At 38.8% G+C, this 20,662-nt stretch overlaps 1 protein-coding gene across 6 annotated transcripts in view; it reads left to right on the forward strand.

The window, feature by feature from the left end:
* The window catches only part of rasal2 (RAS protein activator like 2), an 80,742-nt gene that overhangs the window by 35,543 nt on the left and 24,537 nt on the right, over nt 1–20,662 (forward strand). For 4 of the 6 annotated variants that reach the window (XM_056236426.1, XM_056236425.1, XM_056236423.1 and 1 more), the window contains exons 2-4: nt 1,847–1,974; nt 2,550–2,676; nt 20,023–20,132. In XM_056236426.1, the coding sequence (XP_056092401.1) occupies nt 1,847–1,974; nt 2,550–2,676; nt 20,023–20,132 (365 nt within the window). Of the gene's footprint in view, nt 1–1,846; nt 1,975–2,549; nt 2,677–10,511; nt 10,651–16,749; nt 17,184–20,022; nt 20,133–20,662 lie in introns of those variants that run through there. The other 2 variants (XM_056236428.1, XM_056236427.1) reach the window with 2 other exon arrangements.

The following is a 20,662-nucleotide window of genomic DNA, read 5'->3' on the forward strand; positions in this document are numbered from 1 at the left end:
TCACTGCCATTATAAAAAAGCTTGGAAGAGCTGGGACATTTTTTTAATATAACTCCGATTGTATTTGTCTGAAAGAAGAATGTCACATACACCTAGGATGGCTTCAGGGTGAGTAAATCATGGGGTGATTTTCATTTTTGTGTGAACTAACCCTTTAACTCAAGCTTTTGAACAAAAAATACTGTTACATTTGTGCATATAAATGAAAATTAAGAAATATTGATTATTTAATTTAGCAAAAAAGCATGCCTTGATTATTTTTAACTAGATACTTTATAAACAATTAATTAACAATTGAATCTACTTGATAACTTGGTCTAAATGGTTATAATGGTTTCTCTGATAAAAAGAAAAAGCCATTCCGTGGCAAAACATGTATGTATGCATGGATGTGTGTATATATAAAGAAAACTATGAAAGATATTGACCATTTGTCTTTTCACCAAGCTCTATTCACACCAACTTGGCTTTTTTTTTTTTAGGTCTCCCCTTTAGTCAGTTCGCTCTTTTTAAATATTTCTATCAGTTCTCTGTTCGCTCAATCTCCCGATCTTACCTCATTCAAAGAGCCAGTGTTTTTTCTTTCTCCCTTTTGCGTTTTCGTCCTAACATTGCTTTAGGCTTATAGATTAGCTTATGTGGAAAATAGTCGTGGGCAAGACGACTGTGTTCAATAACCAAGCGGAGATGCAGCAGTCACACCCGTCCTCTTGAGACACATTGCGTCACTTTCTTCTGCGTCTGTGTGGTGTTAATTTAGTCATGCGGCCTGGGAAAAACGTAAGTACGGCCACAATCGGCCCAGTCGCCTGATCTAGAGTGACATCAGGGCGGGCTGACCTCTGACCTTGAATCCTGACATGTTCATTCTGTCGCTCGCTCTGGTCAACCGTACAGCAAAACTGTCAGCCAGAACTGATTGATGAAGCTTAGCGAAGGTCTAAATGGCCAACTAATAGACAAGGAGGACCGTTAGGCTTTTTGTCAGTAATGTTCTCTGACAAGTGTTTCCACTCGTTGGTATGTGATATGTGACCATTCCCAAAATGCACTCTTCCTGTGTTCCTCTGAAAGGTACAACGCTTCTAATCACTCAGTTCTTGCTTTCAAAAAGCAGATGTTTGCCCCTAACAGGGGTGATTTGTTTGCTCTGACAGAGATTCAAATAATTATGAGCTTTCTGGTGTCATTTCTCCCCATACTGAGATTGACTCCTTTAAAAGAGGTGGATTGCTGGAGCACGAGCAACGTTGTAAACCAGTGTAACGCTGCTCTCTACAGGCAGCAGTGTGTGGAACATTTTACACATTTGCTCTTCAAAGGTGAAATCAAAATATACATTCTTAAAATAGTCCTCTGGTCTTATTGTGCGTGGTATAGCATGTTATTTCAAAGAAAAATGTCTCTGAAACAACTGATTATGGCCCAGAAATTTTGGAATCTTTCTGCCATTGTGTGGCAATGTTTGTCCAAACAATGGAGGACAGTTTTGGAGACTGTCGTTATTTTCACAAGTTCGTTTGGTACTGCTAGTGATGCAGAAATTGCTTACACAGTGGCATTCAATGAGTCCAATGTGACTAATTTTCTTATGAACAGCATCATTGTCTGGAGTCTATTTTTGTGAGGTGAACTGGTGATTAAATAAAGAAGAGGAGCGAGTTAAGGGCCATGTCTATTTCTGCAAGATGTGAGGGAATATATAGTCGCATTTTTTAGAAGTCCCATTAAAAGCGTTGCTCATTCCTGAAGAGAATCTTTGTTAAAATGAAGAGGACTTGTTTTTGTGGTGATCCTTTCTTGTGGCAACCCATTCTGAGATGTCTTTTCTGTCCCCTGTGCACAGATGTGAAGGGGCCGGCCAGCCACCACTTCTCCTGCGGCCAGTCGCCTTTCACGGAGCCCTGCGTTTGGGAGAGGAAGTACTGCATCCTGACCGATAGCCAGCTCATCCTGCTCAACAAGGAGGAAGAGGTGAGAGCGCTCCTTCCCTATGCTTTATCCCCTCATTCTTCTCTCTTCCTCTCCCTCAGAATGAAGAGCGAGGGACGGTTCAAGAAAGACACGCAGATGATGTTTGTGCTTTGTTGTACGTTTCCCCTTTTGAGGGTTAAATGCATCTCTTACGGATGTAATTTATTGACCTGGATGGAATTAGTTTTCCAAACGACATTTGAGTTATTTACATAAGATTGTGATTCGAATAAAATTGCAAAGCAAATTTTACTTTTTTCCTAGGGAAAACTAGTCCCATCCGAATTGTTGTAAAGAGACTCGTTTAGCAGTTTAATGATTTGTCTCTCCTCTTATGTACTGAATTGCAGCGCATCACTGTCTCTGTGCAGGGCAACCGATTTCACCTTGAGGTTATTAAAGGGAATAATCAATTCACTTAATGTATTGAAATAGTTTCTGATTGACAGATTGCTTTCAGATTCAGTTTAACGGTTAGTTAATTAGTAGCAATGTTAGGGAAAAGGACTTTCTTACCCGCTGTTAGAATGTGTACCCCTGTGACCTGCACCTACTGACCTCTGACTTGTTCCCAGATGCCATCTGAGGTCCATGAAAGCCCCACATCATCCTCATCAAAGGGCCGCAGCCTGAGAAGGACAGTCAGTGTGCCCTCTGAAGGACAGTTCCCAGAGTTTCCACCAGAGGGAACCTCCATGATAGGTAAGATCCATGTGGTGCTTCTGTTAAGATGGCAAAACTGCACTGTGCACTCTTTCAGGCAGAACAACCATACAGAATTTTAATAGGGTTATCATCAGATGACATATTTAAAGGAGCATTTCACTAACCTGACTCCGCCAGATGGATTTGCTCCGCATATCCATCTGGAAACCTTCCGTTGAAGTAGTTTTGGTAAGGGGCGAAAATACTGGTTAGCTGATTGGCCTATGTTGATGATAGACGGGCCAAATCAACCAATCAGATCAACGAAGCATATGAAGTACTAACTGAGCGTATCTTTTCCTCTGAGAAAAGCCTCCAGAGCAGTGTTTTGCTCTTCTTTCAGTGAAGAAATACTCTGTAATTCCGATAAAACTTGCTCGATAGCCACGCTGATGCTAGTTTCATCCGCTGAAGCCGACATGTTCTTTAGACTGAACTGACGCGCTTCTCGTTGCGTCACACCTCAACCCGCCTCAAAGCCAACGCTGATTGGACGTTCGTTTGGTGAACTGCTCCCAAATTTTCTTTAACGGAAAGTATCCAGACTGATCTGCGAGTGAAACCTTGAAAGCTCGCGAGATCAGGATGGTCTCACGAGGCTAGCATTTCACCCATGGGAACATTAATCTTTATTGAAAGTGGGCCATATATGTAGTTGAAATGTAAAATAACTTGACCGAGGAAAGACAGAAAGTAACTTTAGGGCGCATTTGTATGAAAGACAACAACTCCCACAATGCACCACATTGCACAGCTCCGCAAGCCACTCCCACTAATCCAGAAGAGCGCCTATGAGGTATCCGCCTATCAGAGAAATCACTTTTTCGTCTACAAGGCTAGCTACCACCAGAGCTTGAAATTCATATCACACAAAATTTCTAGTTAGTTGGCGAACTCATTAGTGAATTACTCCTCGTTTGTATTTCTTTCGAAATGGTGAATTATTGCATGATACCGGGATGTTCAGTCAGAACATATGCGGTGCGAAACTAGGATGGTTCACAACACAAACGTCCGTGTCCTCGTCTGATTCAGAGATTTCGTCCAGGAGAAATTGGCATCGTTAAAATTCTTTGCAGCAGTCTCTGTCTGTAGGCGCCCAGCTCGAGCACAGGCACCACCAGTCCGCCCCAGCTTGAGCCAGTCCGGGCTCCTCGTCCGCGACAGGCAGCCGCCTCCTGTTCCTCCATCAGCCTCAGCTGCTCTTCGCTATTTTGCAGCTCGTAAAAGTAGCCACGAACATCTGATTCGAGCATCAGACTTTCGAAATCCTCTTCTTCCATATCATATTGAGTACATTTCGCCATTGTCGAAACTTTAAATCTGGCTTCACAGCGCCTGTTAGCTTAGCTTCCAAACAAGATGGAGGATATTTTTTTTAGTTTCAGAAAGTAAAGTCCCACCCACTGATCTGTAATAGGTCTGTAGCTTGAGTGGGTCCCACCCCCTGGGAAAATGAGGAAAGAGTGTTTGTAGTCTCAGCCCCTCTACCAAGATATGGGACTTCCTGCTTAGAATGACGCAAAATGACAATTTTTACATCATTATAAGCAGGAACTGCAACACTGAAATCCTTATTTCTCCCGTCTCTGGGGAAAATGAGGGGATAATGAACGACCATTCAAAAATATGACTGGGTTTTTAACGATACAAAGCTTAATGCAAATGGGTGAAGTGTCCCTTTAATTGCCCCACCTATTTCTACATTTAGTTAAACTTTGCATGTTAGAAGACAGCAAAAGGTAATTTTAAATTTAACATTAACATATGATAACATTGATAAATGGCTACATTTTTAAATGTAGTTTTTAGCAAATAATAATTAATTTACTGTTGTATTTTAAAAAATCATTTAATTTTTTGATACAAGTATAATATAGAATTTTAATATCAGCCATGAATCAGTTATCAGCTTATTGGCTTAAGCTATTAATAATCAATCAATATTGTGATGCCAATATTCACTGTAGCATTTGAAATAATTCATGTCTTATTTTCTGAGGAATAAGTATAGTATAGAATTTTAATATCAAATATCTATTAGTTATTGGATGTAAGATCAATATAATTATCGGCTTAAGCTATAATCAATCATTTTTATATTGGTTTTATTTTTATTCTGAATGCATTTTATTGTTGTTATGCTTAGACTACATTTTTTTTATTGGCTAGAAACTTTTTGGCAGTCTTTTTAAAAATATTTTAATAACCTTTATGCAGTAATCACGAGCCATTGGACATGTCATTGGTCAAAAGGTGTGGAAATGCTGATTCAAACAATAACAGGACCTCTACTAGTTACTTTTGACAGAGGTTTTTTTGTTCTGTCTATATAGAGTTTCAAATATGAAGCTTATGCCAGTGGATCAAATGGCACTCTTTTAGCATTTACTGTAGCTTAAAGATGTTGTTAAGCAGGCACACTCACACTGCAGCTTATAGAATACGGATTTGCGCACTAGCAGGCAGAGCATGAGGTGAATCATGAACAAAATCACGTCAGTAGGTGCATTTGTAACACCAGGGCCATTACTCTGAATCCACCGCCACAAGCACGGAGGATCAGGATAACAAAGCAGTGGATTTAAAAGGCAACAACGCAGGCTGGGCTTAGGGAAACATCAGATTGGGGGCGAAAACATGCATGCTAAAAACTGCGGAATATTTTGCAAAAACAAAGATCAGTTGTACTGCAGAATCAAATGCATAATTCTTCACATATACACACGCTGCCCTCATTGTTTCTACATGACATCATTTTGTCTTGCTTTTGTCAGCGATTACTCACTCTAATGTTGATCCAAACCTGAATAATTTTCTTCAGTGAAACACAAAATAAGATATTTTGAAGAATGTTTCAACTGTTGTTGTTCAATAATGAAAGTCAATGGGGTCCAAAACAACATTGGACCTCATTGACTTCCATTGTATGAACAAAAAACGACGAGACATTTTCAAAATGTCATTGTTTGTGTTCCACAGAAGAAAGAAAGTCAAACGGTTTGAATGGCATGAGGATAAGAACATGCTTTCACAATTTAGATTTTTTGAATTAACTATCCCTTTTAATGAAAACCAAAATTGAGTCAAAACGGAAGCTCCCTAGTCCTTACCCAATGCAAACTGGTCTGAAAGCAGATTAATTTGGGGGAATTTTTAGTGGTTGTAAGAATTATGATTCACATCCCTTTTTTCTTTTATTTCCGTCTCATTCATCCCTCCATATCTGCATTTTTTTTCCCCTCATAACGTTTCGTTATGTTTGAGTAACTTCGGTACGTTTGGATAGATTTGATCCCGCGACCTCTGTGGGCCGGGCATGCTTGTGCGAGGAGGAGTATAGAGGAATGTAATTCCATGGAACAAACCTCACGGTTGTCAATGTGTTCGTTTTCTTTCTGTCTCTCTCTCTGCGCACGGGGGGGGGGGGGGGGGCAGTGTTGCTTTCCCTCCCAGGCCTGGGGAGGCAATAACTGAAGCTGCCCTCTGGCTCTGACTGGTCTCGCATTCAGCGCCAGTACGTGCGGGGGTGCGGACACTGACCCAGTGGGCCGGTTGCTAAAGGCAGCGGTCAGAGAAATGCACAAATCTCTGTGACTAAGAGAGTCATTCATTCTCCAGACCCTCCTAAGCTGCACCGCAGCGGCTTCAGAGAGCAAGAGGAGAGGGTTATTTATATGTTAATGTTCGCTCTGTTTGACAATGAGGAATTCTGTGGCCATTCAGAACACGTTGAGTCTCGAGAGGCTGTTGAATTCACAGCAACAAATATTTAGTGAGATCATATGTGGTTTTTAGTTTGTTTCGATCAATGAATCATACATAATTTTTTTTCTTTTGTTGCAATGAGGAGAGACAGAGATATCACTTACTGAAGCTTCAGCTCCGTCTTTCTCACAGTTGTTAAGACAATGAGTTTCTGAGTTCTCTCACATAGATATTTATAAACTATGTTTGGATTGTTGATGTTGGTTTGCATTGTTCTCACACACTCACGTACAAGAGGAGAAAATCTGATTTAAAAGGTTTGTTAAAAAATTTAAATTCTGTTTACTCACCCTCATTCCAAACTTTGGCTTGCTTTCTTCTGCAGGACACAAAAGATGATGTATTGTAGAATTAATGTTTCAATGGTTTTCGTCCATGCAAGTAAGTAAATGGGGTTCAAAACAACATTAGACCCCATTGACTTATATTGTATGACAAAAGTAAATAAATAATTTTTTTTGAAATATGTGTTCCACAGAAAACTTAAGTCATACAGTTTTAGAACTAAAAGAGGGTAGTAAATAATGAAAGCATTTTAATTATTAGATGAGCTATCCCTTTCAAATCCGATATTTGAAATGATAACATCCAAATGTTCTGTTTAACCTCTGGGGTAAAAGTAATGAAGCATTTAATAGAGACTAAAAAAGAATAATGGATATCTATTTTGGTAGATGAAATGCATCTCATTCTATTGTTGCACTACCTAATATGTCAAATTGATTTTGCTATTAATACATGTTTATGCGAGGAGGATGTCTCCGCTTTACAGATCTACTAATATTGTTCCCAAAGTCTGTTTTCCATAAAGGTCTCTGTGCAACATTTTTTAGTATTTTATTGAAAGAAATAAAAAGAATGAAAATAGTTCAGTGAGCAGTGTCATGGGGCATGCTGTCCTGGAAAAATCACATTTTACGTGGTGGGCGAGGCAGATCAAAAGTATTTCCTGGCGTATGTAGGGCAAGAAAAACTGCTAGTATGTTGATAGCCGAATATCTTTGTTTTGCTCTTTGGGGGAAGCAATGTATGGAAGCTTAAGGTTAACGATATTCAATTTGAAATGTAATATGCAATGTGACTTTAATCTTTAAGAGCAGATACTAATATTAAATCTGATACATACCTCATTCTTTTGGAAGCTTATGGGTAGCAATATTCAATTTGAAATGTAATATGCAAAATGGCAATGTATTTCTGTATTTAAATTTACATTTTCCATACCATATGTGCAATGTTTGGAGTAAAATGATCATTCAAATTCAATAATATCATTTACATGGCTATTTTCTACACTAGTTTTAACACAATTGAAACACATTTTAACGTTTTATAATTTGTAAAATGAAAATGTATCACAGAAATGATAAGATATGTTTAACATATTCAAGCAAAATCTTTTAGCAATATGAGCATTTAAATTTTATTTTTTCTTAATTTAATATATTTATAACAACTGATTGTTGTTTATGCATCAATTATAGGCCTATAATAAAACGATGTCTATCCGGATGCTGATAAGTGTTATTTATAATAATAATAATAATAATTTCTATTTCCAAAAATAACTTTAATAAAAATATACCCCTCTTTTGCATCCTATTTTTTTTTCAATTCATGAACATTTTATTTAAAACTTCACAACTACTAATGTTTATCAACATTGTACAAAAGCTATCATGCCACAAAACTCCTGTTCCAGCACATCCCAAAGGTGCTCCATTTGGATTGAGATCTGGTGACTGTGGAGGCCATTTGAGTATATTGAACTCATTAGCCCCTTTCACACAGCAATCCCAGTAAACTACTGTAAAATTGCCAAGATTGACTTTACCGATAATACACAAATATGCTGTTCACACAAGCAACGACATGTGTGAAAAGGTCCTGTTCACACATTAACTCTTACCGGTAATTTACCAGTAAAGACTGTATGTGTGAACGGGGCTATTGCCATGTTCAAGAAGTCCATTTGAGATGATTTTAGCTTTGTGACATATGCGTTATCCTGCTGAAGTATAGCCATCAGAAGATGGTACACTGCGGTCATAAAGGGCTGGATACATGGTCAGCAGCATTACTCAGGCAGGCTGTGGCTTTTAAACGATGCTCAATTGGTACTAATGAGCCCAAAGTGTGCCAAGAAAATATCCATCACACCCCCAGCACCTGGTGGTTCAAATATGTTTCAATTATGTCAAAGCTAGTGTAGGAAATAACGAATGTAAAATATATAATTGAATTTGAATGATCATTTTGCTCCAAACGTTGCACATATGGTATGGAAAATGTAAATTTAAATACAGAAATGCTTAGGCATTTTGCATATTACATTTCAAATTGATTATTGCTACCCATACGCTTCCATAAGAATGAAGTTCTATAGGGTATGTATCAGATTTAATATCAGTATCTCTTTAAGATTTAAGTCATTGTAATATTTCTTCATAATATTTTTTAATATTAAGACCATCATTTTTCTTCTTGACCATGTTTTTAGGGAGCCATTAGTTTAGAGTAAAACAAATAAATAGCAATGCTGGGTTTTTAGGGTTACAAAAATTCTTTATGCTTCTACTTTCTCTAAACCTTCCCAGCAAGTTAGAAGCCTGGATTTTGGATATGTTCATCCCAGAGCATTCCTCTGTCATTCTCTAAAGTATCAGGATCCTGTAATATTCATGCACCTCACAGACTCCCCATAAAGTAACTCCAAATACATAGTTATAGGCTTGGACTGCAGTTGCTTTGACCTCTATAAAAGCTTTTCCAGTGAGCTAAAAGACAGAAGCTTCAGTCTGTTCATCTCCGAGCAACCATCTTGCACTCTATAAAGTTTAATATATGTTAAAAATCATTTGAATTGGTTTATCTTTGGTTTACTGAATCGAGTCTGTTGTGTGGGTAACATTTAAAAATTGTTAATTACCAAGTATGCATTTCTGCAACATTCTGATGCTGCAATTTGTCTCATATTTTACACATTTTTTGCATTGTTGCAATATTCCTATCACTAAATTTCCTTAGAATTGGAATGGAAACCTACAGATCAAATACCTGAATATAGCTAAATTTGATCCAGAACAGTCAGCAATGATGCCAGTCGGCGGTGACCATATTGTGTGACTTTGGCATGCTGGGAGATTCAAATTGCAAATATTTCCCTGCCAGACTTGTTGCTATGATACATTTCACAGTGTGAGCTGCTGTTATATGTAGCTTTTATAATATCCATTAAGTGAAAAATAGGCATTATTTAATTTATTTAAACAGCAGGTCTCTTGGGTTAACTATCTAGAATATTTACCACAGCAACCACATTTCATTTACACAGAACCAAACCCTAAATCCTAAGCTTATTTAAAACATAAACCAAACTTTTGATGAATTACAACTCTTTTGAAAATGCAAATATAGTTACAGTATGTTTCTGCTTCCTTATGACATTAGGCTCTGTTTATGTATTGACTTATTTTGAATACACCTACAGTATGACAATGCTGTTGCTCAGAAAAATAAATGAGTCGAGTTGTACATCCAGCTGCTTCACTTCCCCCATTCATTCCACTATATTGTTATGCTCTGAGAGTTTCCTGTCCTTTCTCACGCATGTAACAGGTGAAATGTCTTACTTCAGTGTTACACAGTGAGTGAAATACAAAAGTGCAACCATACTTTTATATTTCTGGTCATATCGATTATCACAATCAATGCTATTCACAAAATTAGATCTTAGGGACTGTCATCCCATCCTTGCATCATTTTTCACCCATACAATGAAAGTGAATGATGACTGAGAATAAAGAAAGTGTGTGTGTGTGTGTGTGTGCGCGCGCTATGTATGTCGTTGGAAGTGTGATACAGTAGAAGTGGCCTACATTCCTGGTAATTTAATGTCTGAAGATGGACAGTGTGCTGTCGTCTATAGATTAAAGGATCCTTTAGAAAGGACATGCAGCCATTGTTGTGATTTTCAATAGACACGGAGAAAAACAGAGTGGGTTTGACTGGAGCGGACTCAGGCTTTACTGCATTCCTCAGTGAGTGTGTATCGACTGAGTGAAGGGGGTGTGAGAGACTTCACTCACTAAACACCGGCTCAGCTCATCTCATCTGCTCTCTCTGGGATTGTTTCATTTTGTTTTCTTGGAGGGATGTGACTATAATTGATTGCCGGATCGATATCAACCATGGAATTTATAGGTATGTTTTCCGAAGAACTTTATATTCAACGGTTGTGTACGGCAGTAAGTTGTAACAGTTTGAAATGCCGCCGCATATTTGATCGTTCGGTCCGAACGATTTTTATTTCTCCATGCAGTTCGAGCACCACATTTTAATTAAGATTAAGACCCATGTTATTATTTCCCATGTTAATGCAGCCTGACGATGTGGTGTGTATTCAACAGTTGTCTGAAGTAGAAACTTCTTCAGGTTTGTAACGGACACTATTTACGTTTCTATTTATGATTCGCAATCGATAAACGGTTCTTTCTCATTTCATGATGTGGATGTTTCATGAATATGTGTTCTCCCGCCGTTTCGGACGGAACATCATATTAAAAACAGCCTCTGAATCTGTTTGAAACATACACCGTGACTAGCATAGTTCGATTCTCCAACGAATGATGCGTATGAGTCGGTTCTTTGTAGTGAATCACTAACACAGCCCAACCGACCCAGACTCCCGAGTGATGTCTCTTTTGAGTCGGTTCAAAATGTGATTCACTAAATGAATCATTCAGAGAGGTTACTGACATACTGAATCGCTTGTAGTTATTTATCGTCGTTTTAAGCCAGGAATTGTTACTGTCTAGGTTGTAATAGTTTAATCAGTAGTGTTTTATAAAAATAAAAATATGAAATATGAAAGTACTAATGGAATCGTTAATGGAACCAGAATCGTTAAGAGGAGTTGTGTTAAGCAGAAATGCTTAATTCCTAATTTTTTAGAGGTCTGGTTTTAAAAGGGGACCTTTTCCTTGTCCGGTTTAATTAAAGCCTTATGTAGATTAACAAGGGCTCGTTGTTATCGTGCTTTTAACATCAAGTAGAAGAAAGCATCGATTCTTCCGCTTGCCTGCACCATATCCTTCATTAACGGTCACCCCTCATGGCGACCACTGCTGTTATTTATTTATTTGCCCTTTTAATGTCATCTATCCTTTTATGCTCCTGTATTAAAAGGCAGTGGGATGCTTCCTTGAAATGAATCATAGAACAACACCCTGAATTTGAACTTTATTAGTTAACGTTACTGTATTTGAGTTTTTCTCAGACCTCTATATATCTAACGTTATCTATCTATATATCTATCTATCTATATATCTATCTAGAATCATTCATATATCATTCAAACTCCCTCAGGATTTGAGATTCCTAAAGCATATTGAAATAATTTGATTTGTCATGAAAAATATTATTTGGATGTTAACTCCTGCTTGGAGTCATTCAATCTTTGTTGTTAATTGCCCTGCCCCTGTCTGACAAGATTTTTAAGGCTGTCACTGAGGTCTGAAACTTGCTTGTGATAGCATCATCTAAACATGACAGTCATCACTAGCTGTATTGTGTATGTAGCCCTAAGTGTTTCAGTTGTTAGTGTAAAGGAAGTTAGTACGTCGTATGGCTTTGTTTAAACATCACCACTCTTAATACCTGATATTAAACTTGAAAAACCTGTCTGTGGGTTTCCGCCATTTTTGACCAAACCTGTTTGACCTTTAGATTCTGAGGCGTCATAAACTAAAACAATTGTGAGTTGCAAGGTTCTTAACATAGTGCGCCACACCTGTCTGCTAGGTGTACGAGTGGACAGGACGTTCTGCGTGTTTCCAGTGTCTAAGCTTAGTGTTGTGACATCATCACTACAGTCCAGACATTTGGAATCACATAGAAACAGAGAGATGCAAAATAAATAGTGAAAGAAGTCTTGTCATCAGGAAAGGAAGATAATACTAATTGTGCTTCTGTTTGCACTTGTTTCATTAGATAAGTCATTCTCTAGAGCAATGGTATTTAAGAAGGGCCCGAACCGAAATGGCAAAGCAAGAGATAAATTGCTGTCTTAACTTAGTAGACACTTCTGGAAGTGTTCTGTAGCGCCATTAATCTGTTAATATGGCACCACAAACAAGTTTAGAAGTATCGTAAACCCAGCAATAAAAAGAAATATAACCTCTAAAATGCGGATATCTGACAAAAAACCCCCCAAAAAAACAATCATTGGGATAACAAGCCGATGGGTAAAAAGTAGTTGTGAGAAAGACTAAAACCCCTCTGCGTTTTGCAGTGGCTTTCATACAGGATTTTCCCATAGCTTACCGCCTCTAAGCATTATGATGCAGAGAAATGCTGCAGTTGCGTGTGGCGGAAGCGTGGTGCTTTGCTCCACTTCGCTGTTGCCTCTGCTGTTCCACTAAATGTGAATAATTAATGCCTGGCCTGCACATTTCATATCAGGTATCATCATCTTTACTGTGATGTTGTGGAAAGGCCTGACAAGCAGCCTTTTCATGTATTCCATACTGTTCAAGCATGTAGTATTGATAAGTTTAAACAAGGTTTCTCCTTCTGTAAGGTCTTGTTCTTGTAATCATGCTGGGATAATGAGTAATGATTGCTAACACTCATTCTTGGGCAGGGTTCAACAAAAAGGAAGCATGAGGGCAGTGAGACAGTTTTGGGCCTGTTATCTTATGTATTATTATGATCCTTTGCATGCCTTTAACCTGAACAGTTGGTGGCTAATTTTGCTTGTCACCTTTTAAACATTTTATTTTATGGATTAGCATTAAATGAGGTTTTGTTGTTGCAAGAAAGACTTGTTTTGTTGTATCTAATCTTACATTGGTAACATTGGTGAGAATGTTTAAAAAATTGTTTGCAAATATATCACCCTCTTGAAGATTCCTGTATAATTACTAGCTATTATTGCAAATTTTCTTGGCATTTTTTATATGTGATGTATATATTACATTATAAATGTGTGTGTGTGTGTGTGTGTGTGTGTGTATATATATATATATATATATATATACACTGTGTGTGTCTACATGTGTATGTACTGTATATGTGTATGTTTGTATTTAATATAAATATTGTAATATAAATATATATTTTTTAATTTCATCTTAAATGTAAATAATGGAATAAAATAAAATTACATTCTTTCATTAAATTGATATAATTGAGGCCAGTGAGTGTTGGAAAGCCAAGTTGACCCGTTTTTTTCTTTCTGGTTGATGGACGTTGAAATGGTTGAAAAAAATCTCATGACTCACAGTAAAGGAGAGACCTAGGCTAACCACCCTAGCATTATGGCTTAGTTTGCACAGACGAGCTCCACACAGAAAATGTAAAAATGTAGTTTTTGTACAAGTTTTTGTGTCTTTCCTACAAATGCATCCATATATCAATACATTTAATGATGGTCTTCTCATCCATGCAGAGAATGATGGATAATGTTAGTGTAGGTCTGCTTAATGTTGCAGGGAGTTTGGCTCTAGAAAAATGCATTGTGGCAAAATCATTGTCTTTTTTTTTTTTTTTATCAGCTAAATCCGTATTGATTAATTTACACCCTCCAAATGGCATTTTACCACCGATTGATTGCCCAACAGAGGGCAATAAAAGGCAATACGGTGGTGTTGCGCTAACTAGGGACCACCCTTTCTCGCCATCCCCCACCCTCCTATCCACCAACACCAGAGCACCCGCATCACTTCTAATTACAGCCTGGGTCCTTGTTTCAGGTCTTGCTGTGTTCATTTTAACCCCTCTGTTATCTCCAGTGCCGTATTGATCCAAAGAAGGGCTGGGCCAAATCAATGCAGTAAGTGGATTTCCAGGGGCAGTCGAAGCCTGGAGGATATAGGAGAGAAGGAGAGACACTGTGCTGTGCTGGCCTCACAGAGGGGCTGACAGAGAGACCTGTCGACTCTGACGCCAGGGGACAGAGGACAGTCATGGACAGTCTGACCTTGGATGCACATAGTGAGGAGATGGATGGGCTGAGTTACAGAGAAGGAGAGAGACAGGAATAATTCTAGGTGTGATGTAATAGCTGTGATTTAAGGGAACTAAATGAATGTGTAGTCACTGAGAATAGCTGGTTTGTCCACGCTGTCTGTGTCGCTGGGGGGGGGGGGGGGTAAAATTTGAGACATTGCTGCAAGTCATTGTTTATTTATTTATTTACACAACTGTTTATAAGTTTGGGGTTCAGTAAGAATTTTTGTGAATGAAATTCATACTTTTATTCAACAAGAATGCAAATTGATTGCAAAGTGACAGTTAAGACATTTATTATTTAGGGTGTATTCACACCAGGAAAGTCCGATAGTTCACTTGCTTTGGTCCGGACCAAATAATACATTTTTTTTTTTTTTTTTTTTGGTACGGTTCGCTTTCACACTGCTCTTTTTGCAAGTGAACCAAAATTTGTAAACAAAACCACACGTGTGCTAAGGTTGTCCATTCATTGGACAAGGATTCTTAAGTAGGGAAATCAGGAAGTGCAAAAAAGGCTTAACGTAAATTAACGCAGCATCATCCTTGTATTGTAACTATCGTTACATTATATGAACTGCAAATGCTTTTTTTGCATCTATGCGCGATTAGACTAAAGAGAACGCTCTGTATGTGAATGTCCTGATGCACACACACTCATTCATTCATTCCATTCCAATGATGCACACACGACGTGCAGAAAGACGTGCAACAGATGTAATGGAGTAGGCTACAACAGATCACTTTCCCATAACGCAACTCCGACTACGGAAGCCTGTTGAAAAGGCGCAGTGCTTTCTTGCAATTGGGTCGGTTCATGTTCACACCGTAAACGAACCGTACCAGAGTTCGTTTGGAACCGTACCGAGACCACCTCTTCAGCTGGGTCTCGGTTCGGTTGTTTGGTCCGCACCAGAGTTCGATTGCTGTATTCACACCTGCCCAAAAGGTCCGCACCAAGGGGGGAAACAAACTAGAGTTCGATTCAATCGAACCAAACAAGGCAGGTGTGTGAATACACCCTTATAGTGTGACAAAAGATTTCTATTTCAAATAAATGCTGCTCATTTGAATTTTCTGTTCATCAAAAAATTAGAAAAGTAATATCACAACCCTCTGTAACAGTCTTTTTGTGCACTATGACGTTGTGTAGCATAAATAGTGTGAGTAGTGTGTTTCCACTGAAAATTCCCAAAAGAGAAATGTACTTTAAATACCCAGACGATGCTCTCAATTAACCGAAAGAACAAAATGTGGAATGTTGAACACTTAATGCACTCAACTGTCGCAGCTTTAATTACGTAGCGGAGGGGCTTTCAGACTCCGATGTTGAATAACAAAATAATAACTATATACAATTCTACACTTCACGATTGAGTACATAGTGCATAAGTATAGTGTATAAGTGGGACACAACTAGCATCTTCTTGACATGTCAACAACACAAACCAATCTCTTCAAGGCCTCAGCTACAACTACAGTGTTTGAGGGCGGTTTAAAGTAGACATTGTTCATGGGCAGCCAATAAAGACCATAGGATGGCATTATGCTAATTTGTTACATAGGTAACAGGAAGTGAGACTGGAGCTGCTGACGACTCATTTCTCCTTTCTTTTAGGAGACAACTTGATTTGTCGTGCACTTGAATCTTTAAAACTTTGCAGACCTTTTACAAATCTGAATGTCTGCGGTGTAAAGATCCCAACAGGTTTATGATAATGAAATTCACATGGTTTATTTTTCACTCCAACACGTGCTAATGTGAGCAGCCTTAGTTTGTGTTTGGCTTGCGTCATTTCCTGATCCCAGTCTCCTGATAGCAACTGATATTGCTTTATTCAATTTAAAAAGGATTTTGAAGGACATGCTAAATATAGCACATCAAGTCGTGCACCATACCCTTTCAGTTCAGTCCACATGCAGTTTTGTCTCATTTCAGTAGGTCACGTCCAGCTAATAGCGCTAACATTCTTTGACCTGTGTAATCGGACACATGCTCTTATCTATTATTTTACTTCTCCATTCCTTAATGACCTCTAAAACACAACTCATACCAATGACACGCATTTACAGGCACAGCACAAGCCTCCAGAGCAGTGTCCCACATGAAGTAAGTATGAAAACAAAAGTCTCGAGGCAAAGAGCGCCTCTTGGTTTTTCCTAATGTGCAAGGCTGCAGCAGGCAGACGGAGCCAGATGCGCCGAGGAGAGGAGGGGGGGGGGGGGGGACAAGCAAATGAGAGAGAAGCGAGAGAGAGAGAGGGATGGGAAGTGCTTGCAGTTCTGCTGAGAGGAACAGAGGAGTGAGGTTACAGCGATTGATTGAGTAAATGCGGTAAAATCTCTTCCGCTGGTCTGCCAAAAAAGAGAAAGGGAAGAGGCTGATAAAGTGAGAACTAGGATTGCTGCCCAGAGATATGGATAGGGAGAAGAGGATGGACTGAGACGGGAGAGAGAGGTTTAGCAGAGGACGTTTCAGTCTTTGAGGGAGAGCGCTGGAGTGTTGGTACGGAGAGAGAGGAAGACGGTACGATGTGGCAGTGAGCCACAGCAGGACAATGAAGAGGCTGCAGTTTATCAATGCGGCGGAATCTCTCTCAGAGTGATGGACAATTAAAGGGAAAGCGCTCAAGCTCATTGGACGAGGGTGATGGTCACTCTCCAGCCAATCCAATGGTGACCAGCTCCATTTATTCAGTAGGTGATGGGCAACAGCTGTGATAGAGGTATCTTGCTCTCTCTCCTTCTCTTTCTCAGCTGCGTGTTATTAGATTAACTTTAATAGATTAAGTTATCGTCCTGCTCTCAGACTGGAGGGTCATTAAAAAATCCATAATGATTGAAGTTGGCTTGAATATGCTGTTACAAGTCATTTCCTGTTTGATAAGTTCAGAGGCAAAGCGAGGTGGTGTTTTGCTGATTTTGATTTGCATTTACTCACGTTTATGCATCCTAGCTTTTATCCAAAGTGACATAAAGTGCATTCAAAATGTATGTTTTATCACTGTGTGCATTTCCTGGGATTTGAACCTATGATCTAATTGGCTAGTGCCAAGGTTATAATATATAAACTCCAACTGTGCTTGCTTAGTCATAGAGATTGCTGTGATTTGTCGAGTTCGGCACTGCAGAGCTCTCGTGCAACCAGCAACTTCACAGAGAGTGTGAGTGATGCACGTAAGAGTTGGATCCGAGGAGCCTTCAAAACCCAGCTGTGGCTGCAAAGGAGAAAACATGAGAAGTTACTGTTTTTGTGAAGCAGTGTTCTGATCGCATATATGTTTTAATCCAAATTGAATTGCATGCACACATTTTTCTTAAGGGCAGCTGAGCAATTTGAGATGCTGTATGAAAAATGTTCTTAATCTTGAAATATCAAAAAGTCGGACGGACTGCACAGAATTTCATTGGACCACTCCTGGGCTGCAAAACAGGTTGAACTGCTAAATTTAGCCTTTAATCAATGGCTCTCTGGATATCAGCCAAATGCGAGTGTGACTGATGCGTAGTTTAAGAGACATTACGTCCTGTTCATTTGATGAGAGGTTGGTTGAGTGTATGTGTATTTTTTTTAGATATTAAAGCAATAGTTCAACCAAGAAATAAAATGTTACATAATTTACTCACCCTCATGTTGTTCCAAACCTGTATGATATTATTGATATAAAAAAGTGTTATTTTGACCATTCAATGAAAGTTAAAAGGGATGCAGTTTTTGTTTCCATATTTTTTTCTAAATATCTTTTGTATCCCACATAAAAAAAATTAAGTCATAGGGGTTTGGAATTTTTGGGCGAACTATCTCTTTAAGCTTTTATGAGTGGAGTGGAGGGTTTGATCTTGAGCAGCAGTGGGCAGCTCTCCAACAGACCAGGCACAATCTGTATTGTATGGATCCACTGAGGCCTGCAAGCTGAAACCAGAACCAGCGTCTTGGCCAAAAGACCTCTGGGTCAATTTCAACAGTGTTTCTTGATTCAGTGCAGACGCTGAGAGGCAGACGTTCTGTGGCTGGCTATTCCTACTTAAAGAACTGGGTTTTTATTTCTCAGGGTGAATTAACTCATTATGGGGTGATCTACACTTCAGTGAGGCGGACGGCCCGAGGGGTGGATCTCTGGGAGGCTGTGCAGATGTAGGTTACGTCCTGCTCCATCCTTGACACACATTGACTGCGGGCTCCCTGCAAATGCAGAATAAATTGGTCTGAGGAAATTAAAAATAAACTGGGCTATGAAAGGAAAATGACTAATATATGTGAGGGCACAGGGCATCCATCTGGACGTCTGGTGGCGGCAGGTAGAGTGGGTGTTTATGAGTGGATGGATGAGTGGTTTATTAAGAGGACTTAGTGAAAGCTTTGTGTTAAATCACTCTTTTAAACCTGTCTGACTGGCACTTTAGCCAGGCGCAAGCAAGCTCTTTGTTAGGGACCCGCTGGGCATCATTAGGGGAGAGATAGATTTACAGAGGACCGGTGACTTTATTAGACCCCAGACTCCATTTAAGATTGGTCAGGATCAATCAGGGGTGTAGAGACAGTTTGAAAAGTGGGGGGCACAGGAAGGCACACCTATCTTTGCAAAGTGATAATTAGGGATCCTTCATTTATGTATAAGTTTTGGGTCTGTAAGATTTTTAAATATATATATTTTTTAAAGAAGTCTCTTCTGCTTACCAAGGCTGCATTTATTTGATCAAAAATACAGTTAAAACGTAATATTGTGACATTATTAACATTTGAAATAACTGTTTCCTATTTTAATAAAATAAAGAATAAAATTATTCCTGTGATGGTAAAGCTGAATTTTCAGCAGCCATTACTCCAGTCTGCTGATTTGGTGCTCAAGAAACATTTTTTATTGTTACCAATGTTAAAAAACAGTGGTGGTGTTTAATATTTTTGTGGAAAGCATGAAGCTTTTTTTCTGGATTCTTTGAATCGAAAGTTCAAAGAACAGCATTTATTTGAAATGGAAATATTTTGTATCGATTTATTGACTCCAAACGTGTGTGTGTGTGTGTGTGTGTGTGTGTGTGTGTGTGTACAGGCCTATGTATATAACACATTTAGAAAGAATGTGGAATGTTATATGCAATCAATTCAGGTCAATTCAAACCTAAAACTATTTAATAGCTATGCAGTTATAGGAAATAATTGTGTACCTATTGGAACATATCAGCCAATCAGAATGCCCTAATGCGTGGTGAAAGTATTCATAATATAGATCTTAGCTATAACTTATACAATAATTATTGATTTTTCAATAATTAATAGTTATTGATTCATTTCTAAATTAGTACATCCACAGTAGTAGTGTAATGTACAAATGTTGATTCCACTTATGATTGTTCCTCTGCCTGCAGTATCAGTAGTTTATCACCAACGTCAAACTCCCTCCTGGAAGTGATCCACAGTGGGCTACTCCCTCTGTTACAGCTCTCTTACTCTTCATACTTCTCTGATCATTATTGTGCATAATATTAAAACATTTAAAAACAACCTCCCAGTCTCTTTGAATATTTGCTGTGGTCTAATCATTCCTTTCCTCTCTTCTCTCACAGCGGAAGCGTCTGCGGAGCGCTCGCCCAGGCGGAGGAGCATATCGGGGCTGAGCAGCTCGGAGAAGAACATTTCCATGGATGGCCCCAACTCGTCACCCTTCAAAGTGCCTGTGAGTTCCTTCAGCAAAACTCATATTAGCATTACACCAGCTCATCATCACATCTCATTGACCTCAGTTACTTCTCTCAGTCTGCAGTGCCAGCACTCTGTGTCCTTCAGCCATTATTTCGTTTTTTAGGGCAGTTTTTAAGTTATCATTTTGGTAACACTCTACAATAGGCTATGTGCACAAGCGTAGTTTCGAACTTCCGCTATTATCAGAAGTCGGCATGTCAGTTTCCGGTTTACGGCTGTTCATCCGCATCCGCTATAAACGAACAAGATGAGTGCTGCTGTTGTACGAAAAAAAGAGTTGTTAAACACATCTAAGTTTCTAAGAACTGTGTACAGAACATAGCCTATAAGGTCTCATTTGTTACCATTAGTTAATATATTAACAAAATTAATACGTTAACACATGCAATACATTTTTTCAGTTTAACGCGTTAAAAATATTTAACGCAATTAACGCAGCATCTGTTTATTTCTGTCATCCATTGGCTGCGCTATCATTCATTCAACAGCTATCAAACCATTCAA

Source organism: Rhinichthys klamathensis, unplaced genomic scaffold (assembly GCF_029890125.1).
Source record: "Rhinichthys klamathensis goyatoka isolate OS25496 unplaced genomic scaffold, OSU_Roscu_1.1 h1tg000446l_1, whole genome shotgun sequence".
Lineage (NCBI taxonomy): Eukaryota > Metazoa > Chordata > Actinopteri > Cypriniformes > Leuciscidae > Rhinichthys > Rhinichthys klamathensis.